The 16,717-nt window shown below is 44.6% G+C and overlaps 4 protein-coding genes and 2 non-coding genes across 6 annotated transcripts; 1 reads left to right on the top strand and 5 right to left on the bottom strand.

Moving 5' to 3' along the window:
* Positions 1-96: 96 nt before the first annotated feature.
* Positions 97-9,517, bottom strand: LOC120951263 (N-acylneuraminate-9-phosphatase). The gene is made up of 3 exons (XM_040369865.2): positions 9,249-9,517; positions 3,219-3,701; positions 97-1,280 (listed from the first exon to the last, which is right to left on the bottom strand). The coding sequence occupies exons 1-3, from the start codon at positions 9,369-9,371 to the stop codon at positions 930-932; spliced, it is 957 nt and encodes a 318-aa protein (XP_040225799.1). The 5' UTR covers positions 9,372-9,517; the 3' UTR covers positions 97-929.
* On the bottom strand, positions 5,392-8,762 carry LOC120951260 (neurochondrin homolog). The gene has a single exon (XM_040369857.2). The coding sequence runs from the start codon at positions 7,886-7,888 to the stop codon at positions 5,687-5,689; it is 2,202 nt and encodes a 733-aa protein (XP_040225791.1). The 5' UTR covers positions 7,889-8,762; the 3' UTR covers positions 5,392-5,686.
* A 1,236-nt stretch (positions 9,518-10,753) lies between the features above and the next one.
* LOC120951264 (hydroxysteroid dehydrogenase-like protein 2) lies at positions 10,754-12,041 on the bottom strand. Its single transcript, XM_049606991.1, has 4 exons — positions 11,880-12,041; positions 11,648-11,811; positions 11,364-11,577; positions 10,754-11,282 (listed from the first exon to the last, which is right to left on the bottom strand). The coding sequence occupies exons 1-4, from the start codon at positions 11,891-11,893 to the stop codon at positions 10,820-10,822; spliced, it is 855 nt and encodes a 284-aa protein (XP_049462948.1). The 5' UTR covers positions 11,894-12,041; the 3' UTR covers positions 10,754-10,819.
* Positions 12,042-12,181: 140 nt separating this feature from the next.
* Positions 12,182-15,062, bottom strand: LOC120951262 (hydroxysteroid dehydrogenase-like protein 2). The gene is made up of 4 exons (XM_040369864.2): positions 14,697-15,062; positions 13,711-13,874; positions 13,409-13,622; positions 12,182-13,336 (listed from the first exon to the last, which is right to left on the bottom strand). The coding sequence occupies exons 1-4, from the start codon at positions 14,708-14,710 to the stop codon at positions 12,472-12,474; spliced, it is 1,257 nt and encodes a 418-aa protein (XP_040225798.1). The 5' UTR covers positions 14,711-15,062; the 3' UTR covers positions 12,182-12,471.
* A 788-nt stretch (positions 15,063-15,850) lies between these two features.
* Positions 15,851-15,922, top strand: Trnaw-cca (transfer RNA tryptophan (anticodon CCA)). The gene has a single exon. It is a non-coding gene; the product is annotated as a tRNA-Trp (tRNA).
* Positions 15,923-16,389: 467 nt separating this feature from the next.
* Positions 16,390-16,462, bottom strand: Trnam-cau (transfer RNA methionine (anticodon CAU)). Its single transcript has one exon. It is a non-coding gene; the product is annotated as a tRNA-Met (tRNA).
* Positions 16,463-16,717: the final 255 nt, after the last annotated feature.

Raw genomic sequence — 16,717 nt, 5'->3', positions numbered from 1 at the left:
TTTATTCCAATAGAAATGTCTCGTCTTGTGCTTGGGTTTGCGTCGTCCCGTGTTAGGAACTCTCAGTAAACAAACGTAACATATTTGAAAGAATGCTTAGTTCAGAAATGTTTCTTTATTTTCTCCGCCCAGCAGATTACAAGAAGAACATGTATTGAAAAATATGTGTGTTTTTGTTCTGTACTGCACACTTCATCTGCACAATTAGATAAGCCAGGATGATGAGGAGGGAGATGTTAAATTCATCCTTTGCGCGGATGTAAACCGTTAGAGAGAGATACGTTTTCCATTGCATTATCAAATCAGGTACTTCCCTATCGTAATCTACATCTATTCTATGTTCTAGTGAGAAAATGAAATATTCGAAATACATTGTATCGATACACTTATAGCATGGAAGCAACATGTGTTGGCTAGCAGAGACTGGCGGAGACGCCGCAACCATCCTGCACTTGGCAACAATGTAGAAATTATTTGCGCGCTAATTGTGACGAATTGAAAAATGAATGGCCACGCTCTTTCTTTAATTATTCCACCATTTGAATCGAGCGAATATGGTAACAGTTATGTGGCTCAATCTCATCGTTAAAATGGAGAGACAAAGTAGGAAAGAAACTAAGCACGATATAGATTAAGAGTGTAAGATTTTTGCATGAAATAGTATAAAGGGAATAAGAAAAGCGATAGGGACGCGCTCAGCGTGAAACCGTTCGTGTTGGCGGTCAGGTCAAAAGTTGGTTGTGGTGGGGAGAGTTAGCTGCAAACAAAATGAAGGGGCATCGTGTGTGGGAAACATATCTTACAGAATGCATCTCTTGTGGAACGATATATCGTTGGTCGCATTTTGCATGCTTCGCACTCTGTATGCCATAGCTGCTGCACGCTGTGCTCCTCTCTCATCATTTGTTTGGATAGGAGAATCGGCAAATTCAGCTGCTGTTGTTGCTGCTGTTGCTGCCATTGCTATGCTGACTGCAGTCGTTGCTGGAGCTGCTGTACGTGCTGTAAAGATCGGGAATTTCCGGAAGAATGCGATTGTACTGCGCCGCCCGGTTACGGGTAGTTTTCTGCTCCCAGTCTCCAACTTCGGCTTCGGCAGGTCTTCGTCCGCGGAACGACGTCGAGGGCGGTAACATGGCGGGTAGTTTCAGCACACTGTCCACGATCGCGTCCGGTCGTACATGCTCCGGCACATCCTGCATCGTCCTGTCTCCGATAATGCGTTGCTCCGTAGGCAGCGGAAGCCAAACCGTCGCACCAAGATTTGCCTCAATACCACCCTGTTGTAGCGTGTTGCAGTGATTTGACCCACAGTGACAAGTCCCAAAGAACATGTTTCAACCCGCATACACACACACGCACACACGTCCCCGTGTTATGCGTGTCCCCGTTTGAGAGGGTTCCCCAATGCGGGAGATCGGAATGCCGATCGGGGTTGGGTTTACAAATCGTTTATCGTTACAAAATAGATATTTACCAAACGATCCGATGGCGAAGCGCGTCCACAGCCAGGGAATAATAACGTGTCCAGTCCAACAGGGGGATGTTTTTCCAATTTTGATGAGATATACCGGGCCCCAGGGTGTGGTGTGTTTGTCGATCATCCAGCAATCCGGTTGATCATCATCAATCAACATTTGGTATCAATGGTTTGAAGGTAATGTTTTTCATGTTTTCAGTGTGTGCAGAAAAATCGGAATCAGACATATGTTGTTGATCGTTCGCGCACCATTGGAGGTAGTCATAATTCGGGAACGGGAATGGGAAGGAAAGTAATGCTTCAATCAAATGAAATAAGACTGCAAATGTGTGTATAGTGTTTCAAGTGGTATAATGTATATTCATGTAGAAGAGAAACAAGGGTAGATTATATGCTTGGCATGATCTGAAAAGAATTGCTGTTGCTGTTGTTGGGCATGTTTTCTCTCGACCATGATTGTGAATTACATTTGCAAATTTGCTTTACCTAGCGAGCACAACGACGCCATGCAGTCAGACGCTTCACTTTTTTTTTCGAAAAAATGGTACATATGGATGATCGCATTTTTTTTTCATGCAAGACATTTTTCTTATCTATATTTTGCGAACATCAAAGAATGCATTTCTATTGTTTTTTTTTTTAATTTTTTTAAACTCTTCCAAATCATCAAACATGTAATATTAATGTAAGTAACTGTAAGTCAACTGCTTAAATTGAGCGAAATCAAGTGTCCTGATTTGATATTAGGATATATTGCTTTTCTATTGATTGACAACAATATTGACGATTTGATTTAAAAACGCTTCGGCCAAAACCCTTTACCAAGGCACTAGTTCCAATGGAAGAAAAACAGTATGAGAAGGTAATTATGTTGGAACAAGGGGACAACTTACCGTTAGCGCTCGTTTGTTAAGCGGTACGCGCAAAGGGCAACCATTAGTTTACCATATTTATATATACATCTGTGTGAGAATATGTTTTTTTTATAACTACAAATGAAAGTTTTGATTTGGAATTCCATTTTTTAACATTTGCCACGATCAATAACGAGGATGCACCAACGTTACATGAACCTTCCATAAAACGTTACTACTACTACAGTGAACGTAATTCCCTTTTGGTAACGTAACGTACACTTGGCACTTACACAGTGGCCGTCGGTTCAAGGCACATCGGTTGACAACGGAATGTTCATTAATTACGATTCTAATTTGATATTTGCGTTTCTGTTTTCAGAAAATGGTCGATGAACGCGGTCGACGATCATGTGTAGAATGATGGTTTTCTCCCGGTCCGAATGAGTCGATTTGACGAACCAGCAAGACGGCACACGACGGTTATTGTCTTGCTTGTGTGTGTGTGCATCATGTGTAGGAGGGGATTAAATGAAACGAGAACATCGCAACACCAAACCCCCCGGATGATTGTTTACGATTTTCACGAAAGGGAAAGTGCAGAAGGGATGGATGGATGAATGAAGATGGAAATGTGTGCGTAAATGAAGATCAAGATTCAACGATTCAATATATGTGTGGAGGGCTGTGTGTGTGTGCGCATTTGGGGGGTACCTTCGCAGTGTGTGTCACGTATGCGTTCGATCTTCCCGAAGAAGGACGGATCGTGAGCGGTTAAATGGGGGACGGAAGACACATCCTGGAAAATTGAGATACGAAAACAACCGCGACAAAGGGGGGAAACCCGGAGCCGTCCTCGTGCCGTGGCGATCGCCACCACTCACCTGAATGTCGGTCTCCAACTTGTCGCCGATCATCACGCACTGGCCGGGCGGGACACCTAGATAGTGGCAAGCTGCGTAAAAGATATTGCGATCGGGCTTGGCCCACGGTAAATCAGAGGATACCAATATGCAATCGAAGTACTTGTTCAGCGCCAACCGGTCGATCTTCTCCCACTGTGCCGCCGTCGGTCCGTTGGTGATGATCCCGAGCAGGTACTGAAGTCGAAGCGTTTGCAGCATCGTCTGCACCTCAACCGGCAGGGCCAGATAGCGGTAACGCCACTCCAGCCACCGTCCGTACAGTTCCGAGGCCAAGTGTTTGTGCGTGCCTGGCAGCACGTCCTGCCAGAGCTGGGAGCGCCACTGGGCCAATGCCACGTCCGGATTATCCGGGCAGCGACGAAACGCGGTTAGATAGTTGGTGGCAGTTTCGTTCGCTAGCTCGCGGCTGAACCCATGTTCACGGTGCAGCAGATCGGCCACCTGGTGGGAGGAGAGGAGGAAGAGAAATGTTCCAGACATGAGCATGAGTAATTTGGTGGCGACGATGGAATTCCAAACACTCACTCTATATGCCTTCTAACAAAAATATTCCCTATGAGCAGGGGCGGATTAAGCAGTACGCAAAATAAGCGGTCTCGTGGGGCCCACAGATCTCGAGGGGTCTCCGAGTAGAGGAACCCACTCCCCGTTCACAAGTAAATTTTCTTAACAATCTTTTTCTGTTTTAGAATTTCTCACAAAACATTTCGCTCGACACAACAGAAAGGCTGTACATTCGTGTGACCGCTTAGGGCCTCCACCTGTATTAATCCACCACTGCTCATGGGTGAGTTTATAAAAGATTTAGGGCGGAGGTAAAGAATTAGGACAAAAAAAACACGATCATCCAGTTTCACCTATGATGAAATGAATAACGTATGACGAACAACGACAAAGGCAATAGAGCAAACCCAACAAAGAGTTGAAAAGAAAGCAAAGCGTCGTCGATGTAGAAGAAAAAGTGTCTCTAATAAGTTGAACCTCATTGTATTGCGCCGAGGTGTGTGCATTAATCTACTTGGAGACTGGGTAGCAGAGGGACATGTGCATCCATCCCGCCCTTACGGTATTATTCCAAGGCAAGTTGAACGAAGAAATGAGTTGCTATTTTCGGATTTGCCGCACGCTTGGCACATGGAAATTCAATGATTATTTTGGGTTTCTGCTGTTTTCGTTCACGCTACTACACACCCTGGTATAAGGGAATGGTGATATGGTGAGAGACGAATGCACTTGTCGATTGATTTTGAAACACGCAGAAGTGCATCTCGTCTTTCTTACCGTACAAGGCATTGAAAGTATTTAGTTTGTTTACCGAACACAAGAGGGCGCTCGTGCACGTTAATTTGTAATGCGATGTTATTTTCGAATTTTGCTACGCCAAGAATCTGCTGCTGTACGAAAAATGAAAAAAAGACGACCGACAAAATTCCTTTTCCCTGGAAGGCCTTAGCGTGGGTGTTTAACAAGTGGCAATCTACCAACTGAGAACATCCTAATTTCTAGGTAAAAAATAACTTTTCTATTTCATCTTCGTTCGCCGTCGTTCATACAAATTAATCAGATTTCTTAAAGCTGACGGTGAGAGTTAAGTGGGTGGGGGGTGTATTTTGCTTCTACTGGTCATACACCACACGATCACGGCGGTTTGGAGTGCGATTAGGTTCGGTGGTGTAAAGGTGGACGGCAGTAGTGACGGATTCAAATTTCTTTCTTTCATTCATTTTAAAATCTTCCTTTTTTCCTCTTTTACCACCCCACAGATTTCCAACACGAGCCATGATGTCGGCGGGAAGAGTGTGCTGTTTGCATCGTACCACCGCACGATACTTCTTGCCCAGTGCGGTAGAAAGGAAAGTTCTATTTTTAAACCGAACCTACACTGCCACATAGCCGTCCTCACATGCAGCACGCACTCCGACAACGGTTAAACACGGCTACTAAAACTGCTATTCGCGTCTCCTCCGTGTTTCTAGCTAAGATTTTTCTTGTCCAAGACATTGGGCAAATGAAAGTAGGGCATTCATTTTGGGGTCCTTTCTTTTCGAGCTTGTACTCTGGAGCGTGAAACTACGTTTATTCCATATAGAAGATTTTAGCTTGAAGATTATTGAATTATAAAAGCCCGATGTGTATTTATACATATACGTAGAAAACACGTTTATTCTGCACATATAGCGTGTACATTACATTTTTACTTTTTCGTATTTTTCTTTTTCAATATTACCGAACATACGGCGCAATAAGCGAACGCGACAACCAACATGCGATGAGATTAAGTAAATGGAGTATGATGAAACAAAAATGCAGCAAATTGTATTACATGTAATAAGAAATGGAGCTATGCCGCCCGGCAACATGACGCATGAACAAAGAAACAGGTGAATTTAGAGTGTAAAATTAAAGAAAAACTGCGCACGTTAGCTTTAATCTCCGAACAGTTTCTTGCCCAGGTCCATCATCCGATGATTACGGCACACCTTCAGCGCATCGGCCTTCTTGAGCACGGGCGCTACGGCCGGATTAGCATCGACGAGCTGGGACAGGAAGTCTTCGTACGCCAGCTTCACGTTCGGGGGCAGCGTGCCAATCTTCACCTTGCGCAACGTTTCTACAATTCCCTCGGCCCAGCCACTCTCGATTGCAAACTCGGAGATCCAGGGAATCAGCTTGATGATGCCGCTCATCGTCTGCATGCCCAGGAACCACAGCTCCATGATCTCGAACCAGTGTTCTTTGTACTGCATCGACACCACCAGCGCCTGCGGATCGTTCGACTCGTCAATGTTGTACGCATCCCACAGGAACCGGATCGTCGTCTGGATGTACCGACAGATGGAGAAGTCGTTTTTCTTAATCTTTGACGCTTGCTGCTTCAGCAAGAGCAGTCCCAGCACAGCCAGGTGACCGTGCATCACCAGATTGTCTGGTATGTCCTTCAGCTCCGGTAAGTTTTCAAAGATGAACCGCAGCAACTGAGCGAACAGCGTACTCTCCTCGACCAGCTTGGCCTCCAGCACGGTGATGTTCATCAGGATGTTGCACAAGCTAACGATCGCAGTGCGCGAGTCCTTCATGTCGTCCAGCTGTTGAGGCGTCATCTCTGGGTCGGGTTCGTTCATGCGCTTGAGTCGTTCGGCGCGTGGCACCGGCGGTTTCTTGTAGTGCGCAATTGACCAGTGGAACAGCAGGCAATCGTACAGCACCTGCTCTTCCTTCTCCTTCAGGAAAATCTGGCGCGCTTCCTCCTCCACCACCAGATGGCATATGGCGGGCAACATCACCCGCAAGATGTCTGCCGGTGGCTGCTGCTCGTGATCATCCACATTGTCGGCCTTGTGAGCAATGCGGTAGTCGCGTGACTCGTAAAACGATTCGTTGGCCAGCTTGAACAGGAAAGGCAACACTTTGGAAACCTGATTCTTCATGGCACTTGTTTCCTGCGCCAACCAGGCTGTGAGCACGCGAACCATCGCGTACGCAAACGCCTTCTCCGTCTTCTGCAGTCGGTCTTTCTTGGTGTCATTGGCCAACTTTACCAACACACCAAGCACCGCGGAAAAGGCACCCTTTAGGCCCGTGTACACCTGCTGCTTATCCTTTTGGTCGAGATCTAGCTGGTCCGTCGACATGAAATTGATCGACAGCTCTAGGATGATGAAGCAGGCCGTGATCAGATCGGCTTGCTGTACGCACTGGTTGAAGCTCTTGTTGTCCATCTGCATGCGCACCTCGATTGCGGCCAGCTGTAGCAGCAGCAGGAAAAACTTCTTCGGATTCTCCACATCGTGCAACGTCCATTCGATGCCGAGCACGTCGACCGCATTCGCTGCCAGCTTTAGGGCCGGATCGCGCTGTGCCTTGCCGATTTTGCTTTTCAAAATATCGCTAATACCCTTGTACAAGCATTCGGGCCAGATTTCGCCCTGCACCGTGCGGGCCACCAGATCTCGGCGACAGTGGAACAGCAGCGAGCTGATCATCTCCGCCAGCTCGAACTTGCGCTCCGCGTGGTCGGTTTCAAAGTCGAGCGAAACGCGCTGCAACAGCGCATGGAACAACTTCGGATCGTTGTCCCACGAGTTAGCTCCAAAGCGGGCGACCAGTGTCACGATTAGCGTGAGTGCTTCATCGATCTGGAAGCTGCGCTGCGTGTAGATCTGCGCCATTTTCGTGATGACATCATGCTGGCGCAGCGCCAACCGGCCACTTTCGTACAGCGAAATGCTCTGCAGACAGTGGTACGCCTCGTTGATAATGATCAGATTGTCGTCGTACTCGTCGTCGTCGCACGTCGATACGATCCCCATGAACACGGGTATGCTGTCTAGCATGTCCTGGTGCGTGGCGAGCTGCTCGTCATCGCAGAAGCAGCTCAGAATGGAAAGAGCCACACTCTGATAAACCGAGGCGGGACAATCATCCGGCACGTCTTTGCTAGTGAGCAGCTTGCGCAAGAAGTCGAACCCGATCGACTCGAACAGTAACCGTTTGCCGGCCTGGTTGCAGTCCTTCCCCTTGATCAGTTTCGTCACCATGAACAGGGCGGCAAACTTTTCCGTGTCACTCTTGGCATTCTTCAATATCAACGAGCATTTTTTAATGGGTTCACTCACTTCGCCCGACATTTTGCGTTGCGACTTTGGATACTTTTCGTGTGGTTTTTTTGTGGCGTTACTTAATTGAACTGTTTTCAGTTTTCTGCCGCAGCACACAATTGTTTCACGTACAAGCACAGGTGCACCACAGAGCAGATGATAGGTTGCCTAGCAACAATCAGCTAGTTACAGATGTGTCTCAAATAGTAGCACTTCTGTTCACCATCCGAACCGTACCGTCCCAAGACGTTTTCTCGACTGATTCGGATGACGACCGGTGGAAACCCATTCTCTATTTTCCTAGTCGCACCGGCAATGTGGTGCAGCTCATTTCTACGCTCCGCGTGCTCCGTGTTCTCTGCGAGAGAGTCGGAAAATCGTTAAAATAGATTTGCTCACGATCCTGATGGAAAATGTCTCTCCCTTTTCGTGCTACCACCGGCACCCAACCTGCGCTCTGTCTGGTGGCCGCTGTTCAATAACGCACCACACGCTGTGCAGCTGCTATGAAGACCTTCACCAAACCCTCACGGAAGTAAACAATCCCACGCGAGTGAGCTATTCACTGCCCATTACGGCCGAGATGATGAATAATCGCTTGTTTTCGATAGATCTTCCGGGCGGGGCAAGGGAATTTTAATAGGATGGTAACTTTGCGTAGTATGCACAAGCGCGGACAATAATAATCTCAGGAAAGCAAACACACGTTTTTGGATGAAAATAAAAATAAAACTCGTGACAATCCCGAAATAACGCTGTCAGTGAGACAGGTCCAAATGAACAAATTCATTCTGCACCAAACGTTCAGTATTAACCCTTCGATAGCACACTGTATAAAAATGCACGTACATCATAGATTTCAATTTAATACATCTATAAATCCGATTTTACTAATTGATAATCAATCAATAATAAATCTGATATTGCAGTGGATAAGGTAATCTAAATGCACATGCTATTTTTGAACAGATATTGTTCAGTAGTTACGTCTTCGTGCCATGCGGTCCAATTTCGGCTGAGCACTGAAGGGTTTCAGATGTTCACACAATACAAGTGGAAGTGGAAATTTGGTCCCTTCAAGTGCACGTTTTTCACATTAAAACAACAATTCCGGAACGACCTTATCAGTTGGTTGATTTGTGTCACATTTCAACATGCCTTGCAAATGGTCACCAGTTAGGAATGCCAATTGAATTAACCCATAAGGTCAAACTGATCGTTCTACCACCTTCTTTTCACTTCCAGACGATCCGACACGCGAAGCAAACACTGCATTAGGCCTAGCGTTATATAAGTTCATCTGTATGCCAAGTTTAGATTTTCATTTTTCTACCTTATTTGCTAACCTTATGCATCTTGTGCCAAACACGGATGAGCTGAGATAACTTACCTTGCTGCATGCCTTTGCATCGGCTTTCCTGGTTGCGATCAGAGTGTTATCAAGGTCGAAGAAAATTGTGGATATCTTCAAATCACAGTTAAGCCTCTTGATGGCACCACGGAATGTACTCATGTTTGCAGGATGATCTGTTTTGCTGATGCGTAGCACGAATTATTGCTTTTGTTTAGTGTTCTAAATGCAAGGTGTCTCGTTCTGCTGACTTGACCGAGTTGCAGGTGACAAAAAATGTTTATGTCTGCTCGCACACAGTACACCTGATTACACTGTTGCACGAGCTCGTTCGATAAAATAATCTGACAGGTAATCGATGAAACGACGTGTAAACTTAGCATAATAGAATAGAGTTTTATTGTAATGATTGCAGGATGTACATTTTTTAGTAGATTTGGTTACGTTTTAGATAGCAATGGTATTTTCTTTATTAAAAACCACTCTGCTTCAAGCGTTCGTAACATTCGTCTACATGCGTCCCCGAACAATATTGAAAGGAAATAATAGATACGACACATTTACAATTGTGAAAGAAGGACCACATAATTCAATATTATTTTGAGTATTGTATAGATATTGGAAAAAGTTTTTCAAGCTCTTAAAATGATTGTCCTTTTTGGTCGACTCCCAAGGTGGATTAATTATATCAGGTGGTGGATTAGGGCCTTTGGGGGGTCGCCATAGTTGAGGGACTTTACGTCGTTTTAAAACCGTTAACCATTGGTTTCCGCACACAAAGCTTAGCAAATAGAACAGATTTCTTTGTTACTACGTGCAATTTTGTGTTTCTATTGATTTTATCGAAAAAATGAGATATATTAACAAAAGATTTGATGATTTTTTTTATGCATGAAATGTAAAATCATGTGAGTGAGAGTTGTAATCTCACGTAAATTGTCCATGCGGGTCGTAAATAATGAGGAATTAATGTGAAAATTGAAAAAAAATAATGCTTTCTTAATTTTTATCATCAAAAATGTCGAAAACACAATGAATTATAGAATAAATTCACGGAATAACACAAAATAACACTCTTTAATCCATGTTTTAATGTTAAATAAGAACTCGCGAAGTCCAAAATAATTATCCAAAATATTTTTATTAATATTTAATCGAAAAAATTGGGTAGATAAATTATATGAACAAATTTAATAAATGTAAACAAAGTTTGAATCCTGGGGATCTTACGTCAAGTGACGAATTGTCAAAATGCACTAGAGTCCACCACCTGATATTTTTAAATCCACCTTGGTCGACTCCAGAGAAAAGAAATATGATTGTGGTTGTCTTTCAAAGGGTTAAATTATCTAGCCAACAAAAATCTGATCGTTTATCTGTCAAAATGAACTAGTACGTGTATACGTAGCTTAAGGGCATTTGGAAAAACGCAGAAAATCATATCGTCAGTTATTTGTTGAGAAGAATTTTCAAATTACTTGGAACTCCATTCTTTTCGTTTTTAAAAGGTAATGCAATCGACAAATATTATATTCTTATTCAACTATAATGTCCAACACCCTTAATTTATTCTGCAGCCAAGGTCCTGGAATGCAATCCGAACAAAATGATTACAGCTTTGATTTTTTCTCGTTTACGAAGATGTCCGGGGTGAGAATTAGTGCGTTACCCGGCACACAAGCGTACTGTGCCATATCCGTAATACCTTCCGCGGCCAGCACCTCGTCGTCTATAAAAAAGTTTCCGGTACTAGATCCCGCCGATCGGCAAAGTATCGCATATGCAGCATCGGCCATTATATCCGGTTTGCGAGAGAATGGATAGCCCTCCTGACCGTGGAGCATCTCAACAGCAGCGGTGTAAATGATCGTACGAGGCCACAACGCATTCACCGAAATGTTTGCACTTTCATACTCCCGCGCCATACCGAGCACGCACATGGACATCCCATATTTGGCCATGGTATAGGCGACATGGTTGCTGAACCAATGTGGCTCCATGTTAAGCGGCGGAGAAATGTTCAGGATGTGAGCATGCTTGCTTTTCCTCAGAAACGGCAAACACTCTTTCGATCTGGAAGAATACTGCTATTAGGAAGATATCGTTCCGTTGCGGATCGATCGGACCCCGGTGCTTCTGGTTTCCCATACTTACACCAAGAAAGTACCCCTGGTGTTGATATTGTGCATCAGATCGTATCGCTTCATATCAGTCTCCTCGGTTGGAGTCAGCGATATGGCACTGGCATTGTTAACCACGATATCGATACCCCCGAATGTTTGGACCGCTTTTTGAACGGCAGCCCGGACGGCTTCCTCACTGCGCACATCCACGACGCAAGGCAAGGCTTTTCCGCCCGCTGCTTCAACTGTAAACGCAACAGACAATTAAGCTCCGAAGCCCTCCTAGCCGAGGAAAGGGTGTCATAGCAATCTTACTTTCGGCTGCCGCCGTGTAGATGGTTCCGGGCAGCTTCGGATGATGTTCCGCCGTTTTGGCTGCCAGCACTATGTTAGCCCCATCACGAGCAGCTTTCAGTGCGATCGCTTTGCCAATGCCCCTGGATGCACCGGTAATGAATAGCGTGATTCCGGCGAGCTTCCTGATGAAAACACGGCAGAAGTGAAATAACAACGGAAAGTGAACGCTTTCATGGCGGAAAATACGTACCCTGTATTTTGCATCGTTTGTTCGTCGTTTCACAGGCAGAATTCTTCGCACTTTGATTCGACCTGAACTTTGGCACCGTACAACACCACCAACAAGCAAGTGACTGTTGCCCGGAGGAGTAAGTAATCAACGAATGACTTTGCGCAATGTTATCTGTACCGTGTTCATTCGGACGCGTTCGTCGACACTTCGAGGTAGTCGTATCGGGAAAGCCATATAAACACAAGATATGCAACCAAGATTGTAAAGGACTGGTAGATTATTTTCTTTCCAGAATGGCACCACACATGATGGTAGATGAGTTTATTATGAAAAAGTACTGTTAGAATATTTATTAGCCCTTTCGCCTTGGTTTGTTGTTATACTGTTTTTTTTTAGCTAGTTTCTTTTTTTGCAGAACCTCTACTGATAACGGCATATATTTTCGTAAAAATGCTCAAATATGGTGCTCGTTTGGGCGGTTTGAGGTAGAGTGATGTTATTAAAAAAGTGAAACATTTATTAAACTTTTCCCTTACACGTAAAGAAAGAAAAGCCAAACCCAGCCAATTAAATAACTGCCTGCCACTCATCCACTGTTTCCACTGGTTCTTTACAGCTTGGACTTCAGTCCACCCATAAGCTTTTCGAGCTTCATCGCCTTCTGCAGATCACCGGAGATCTTCAGCTTGCCCGTCATAAATGCATTCGCCGGCTTCAGCTTGCCCGTGAACATGTCGAAAAAGTGCTTCGAATCCATCGTCAGCACGGCATCGGCCGTTGCCGGCGGGTTACCCTTGCCCACCTTGCCGGTGCCATTCTTCAAATCGGCGAACCACGTGCCGGATTCCTCGCCCTTCACTTTGAACTCGTAGACGGCACCCGTCTTGCGAACAATCTCTTCACTCAGCAGACTTTCGATCTTCTGGAACAGTCCCTCAATCTTGCCACCGGCAGCGGCTTCGCCAGCAGGCTTCTTCAACGAAGCCGCATGGCTGCCTTCCGCCGCAAACTCTACCAGCTTCTCCGGCTCAACGTCGAGGAAAAAGTCCGGCATCAGTTTGTCCGCATTCTCCGGCACGCAAGCGTACTGCTTCAGGTCCGTGATGCCCTCTGCCTGTAGCACCTCATCGTCGATGAGGAATTTGCCCGTCACGAGCCGGGGCTCTTTCGAGAGGATGGCGTACGCTGCATCGGCCATGATTTCGGGTTTGCGCGAGAACTGATCGCTTTCCTTACCCGTCAGCATCTCCATAGCTGCGGTGTGGATAGCCGTGCGGGGCCAAAGAGCGTTCACCGCAATGTTGGCACTCTCCAGCTCCTTCGCCATACCGAGCACACACATAGACATGCCGTACTTGGCCATCGTGTAGGCGACGTGATTGCTGAACCAGTGCGGGGCCATGTTTAGCGGTGGCGAAATGTTCAGGATGTGTGCATGGTTGCTCTTGCGAAGGTAGGGAATGCATTCTTTTGAGCTGGTTGGTAGGGAACAGGAAGATAATACTATTATTATTACTTCACAGTGAAGCTATATGCTTTCCACTTACACCAGGAAGGTGCCACGAGTGTTGATCTGGTGCATTAGATCGTATCGCTTCATTTCGGTTTGTTCCGTGGGCGTTAGCGAGATTGCGCTGGCATTGTTGACTACAATATCGATTCCACCGAACTTGGCCACTGCGTTCTGTACTGCGGTACGCACGGCACCTTCATCGCGGACGTCTACCACACACGGCAGTGCCTTGCCTCCGGCGGCTTCAACTGGAAAATCGACGAAGAAAATGGTTATGCTACTGGTAAGATAAAATACTTAGAATGAGATAACGTTGCCACACGCACAATCACTTACTTTCCTTTGCTGCTGTGTAGATCGTGCCGGGCAGTTTTGGATGAGGATCGGCTGTCTTGGCCGCGACCACAACATTAGCCCCATCTTGAGCGGCTCGTAGAGCGATCGCCTTGCCAATACCGCGCGATGCTCCCGTGATGAAGAGCGTACGTCCAGCTAGCTTTCTGTAACACAAGGTAAGAAACATATGAATGTGATTTTTTCTTTCAATGCATGACACTAATATGTTTTGCACAATCATAATGACCGTAGACCAGTTTCATAAGGTGCGTAGATTTTCCAAAGATTCCATTTGATCGCACAATCAAACAGGATGAGAGCGATCATCTGTATATAGTGACGTGTCAGGCGTAAAGGCCGGGCTACATTGATCGTACTCCGTAGTGTAATTTCGATTTTCACTAGCGCATCTGGCGGCGGCTGGTGGAAGCATTTTTTGGTCTTCAAGGGAATGGTCGTGCCGGATCTCAAATTTAAGTTGTTTTTTCACCGTTTTTTGATGCGAAAACGGCTGAAATACTTGCAAAACATATTAATCTATCAATTACAAAGCTTTTCCAGTCCAGTTAAGGTAAAAAACATGGAAAAATAACATATTTTCTGAAGCGGCTCCAAATTGTTTGGAAAAATGCTTCGGTCAGCCGCCGCCAGATGCGCTAGTGAAAATCAAAATTACACCAGAGAGTACGATCAATGTAGCCCGGCCTTAAAGATCTTTTCCAAAAGGAAAAAAACACTCTCAAATCTTCCCATTGGTCTTGCTTCATTATGAAGGACGCTCATTGCCCTTCATCGGAATCCTTCATTGTAATGAGTTTAATCTTTCGATGTGATGCTGACGGACGACCTTCGGACCCGGACGATATTACGTTATCTGTCGCCGGCACATCCGATAACGATAGAAGCACATGAAAACATACCGCTTTGCTAGAGACACCACCAACAATGTGGCGAAATACTAACCCATCCCGGAGCGACAAACTTACCCGGTATTAATCATTTTCTCCTTTCGAGTTACGTGTGGATGAGAAAGTGGCAGTTGTTTGCTGAATGTGTACGAGTGGACGACTTTTCCGCTTCGGCTTCTCGTCGCGAAATAACAGCAAACGGTGTGTTGACGGAGTTCAACCCTACGCGAGCTAGTGAAGTTCACCGACACACGTCTTATGCTGGGCTGGGTTGATGTGTACGGTACACGGCCGGACAGAGAAGGGTTTGCTTATGCGTAGCGTTGATTACTACATTCCCAACACACACGCACACACACTTGGTTGATTGTGATACATCCGTGCGGCGGGTGGAGAGCAGTGTTCAAAGTCCACTTTTTAGCAGCAGACAGGGTGCGAAAATCGTGGAGAAAAGAGGAGCTTTTAATGTTCTGTCAACTTGGTGTTTACAGCGGGAACACTGTGCTGCTATCCGTACATTTCCCGATGACGTTTAGCGTTATGAATATTCGTACATTTGTGTGCTTGAGTTCATTTATTGTTTGTTGAAATATTATTTTTATTTTTAAAATTATTAGAAAACTGTAGCTCGTAAGTTACTACGAAAAAAGCCGTAAGTTTGTTTAGTATGATCGATGTTGCAGTTATACGGACTAGCTGTTGTAAGTAAAATTATGTAAATAAAAATGTGTATTGTTTGTGATACGCTTTGTTTTCTATGCTATGCTAAAACCGAATATGCAACGGTGTTGTAACGTAAATACACATAATACTGGGTGTTTACCACAGTAACGGTCATGAAGAGTTAGAGCAATAACCATAGTATGAACAACTTTGCGAATACTAATTGCACCGAACGTATGATCTGAGTGCTTCACTACGTCGTACTACACATTGCTCAAATTTGTGTTGCTAGTTTTTAATTTAGTTTGTAATTTTTGTTGTTGTTAGTTAAGCCTTAATTATGTTAATTTTTAATGCCTTTTCTTGCATCGAGCTGAAACCTCGTTCCCTATTCATTGACATAGTATTTTACGATTAATGAATGATTTGTTCGAATATAGTGGATAAAGCGAGATAAAAAAAGTGCTGTCAGAGAAGTGTAGAATAATTTTCGTAAGATTAATGGGAATGTATGGAACACAAATAAAACTATTAATTAAAATAATGCGTTGACGAGTAGGAAAGTATGGGACTCCGTGGCGCAACGGTAGCGCGTCTGACTCCAGATCAGAAGGTTGCGTGTTCAAATCACGTCGGGGTCATCTTTTTTCTCATTTTGACGAAAGCAGCACTCACTTTGGTGTACGGCTTAAGTTCACTACAATTGTCGAACAAAAAACATTTGGAAATGATGATTGGTGAGTGCATGCTTCCAAAAATGTGTTGCGTAGAAAAAACAATGCTGGTTTACAGTTCCCTTAGGCAATCCCTCTAGTTATTGCATTATGTTGATGAGGTAAACGTAAATGTAAAATGCATAATTTTGAATGATGAAATATAGTTGGATGCTTTATTTGTAATTTAAAATCGTAAAACACTGGGTTTTATTAGTGTATGTGTATTTTGTGTTATTTGTTGTATTATCATCCTTCATTGAACTTCCATTGTCTTCGATGTACTGAGTTAGAGTGCATTAATTGGCACGTATTCTTTTTTTTAAGATTGTTAAATGGTGAGGATGCTAAAAGAAGTAATTGAAGAAAGCAGATGAAAAATTCAAAAAAGGATCTGCCCCGAGTGAGGATCGAACTCACGACCTTAAGATTATGAGACTTACGCGCTACCGACTGCGCTATCGAGGCTGTGTTGTAGAAGGGTTTCAAAAGCGTATACATTCAAAAGATCTGTATTCTCTTGTTGAAGAACAACGTCCACATCTGGTAAACAAAAAACGAGCCGGAAAATTCATCCAAAATACAGTAAGTAAACGAGTTGGATCTAGACATATGTTAGATGCAGATGACTTTATAATTTTCCTCCCAACTCCTTATGGAAATGGCTGTAATATTTCTCACATTATCGGTTACTTTCTATGCTCAAGGTGTCATAGACAATCT

This window comes from Anopheles coluzzii, chromosome 2 (assembly GCF_943734685.1).
Source record: "Anopheles coluzzii chromosome 2, AcolN3, whole genome shotgun sequence".
Taxonomy (NCBI): Eukaryota; Metazoa; Arthropoda; class Insecta; order Diptera; family Culicidae; genus Anopheles; species Anopheles coluzzii.
Note: the sequence above shows the minus strand (reverse complement) of the source record. Positions and strands in the feature narration are given on the sequence as shown.

Excerpts from the sequence above, each read along its gene's own strand:
- LOC120951260 (XM_040369857.2), bottom strand. The coding sequence starts at position 7,888 with ATGTCGGGCGAAGTGAGTGAACCCATTAAAAAATGCTCGTTGATATTG.
- LOC120951263 (XM_040369865.2), bottom strand. The coding sequence starts at position 9,371 with ATGAGTACATTCCGTGGTGCCATCAAGAGGCTTAACTGTGATTTGAAG. Across the intron at positions 3,702-9,248 it reads ATGCAAAGGCATGCAGCAAG|GTGGCCGATCTGCTGCACCG; the intron begins GTAAGTTATCTC and ends TCCTCCCACCAG. Across the intron at positions 1,281-3,218 it reads AGTTGGAGACCGACATTCAG|GGTGGTATTGAGGCAAATCT; the intron begins GTGAGTGGTGGC and ends ACGCTACAACAG.
- LOC120951264 (XM_049606991.1), bottom strand. Across the intron at positions 11,578-11,647 it reads CTACACGGCGGCAGCCGAAA|TTGAAGCAGCGGGCGGAAAA; the intron begins GTAAGATTGCTA and ends TTGCGTTTACAG. Across the intron at positions 11,283-11,363 it reads ACCAGGGGTACTTTCTTGGT|ATCGAAAGAGTGTTTGCCGT; the intron begins GTAAGTATGGGA and ends GTATTCTTCCAG.
- LOC120951262 (XM_040369864.2), bottom strand. Across the intron at positions 13,623-13,710 it reads CTACACAGCAGCAAAGGAAA|TTGAAGCCGCCGGAGGCAAG; the intron begins GTAAGTGATTGT and ends TCGATTTTCCAG. Across the intron at positions 13,337-13,408 it reads ACTCGTGGCACCTTCCTGGT|CTCAAAAGAATGCATTCCCT; the intron begins GTAAGTGGAAAG and ends CCTACCAACCAG.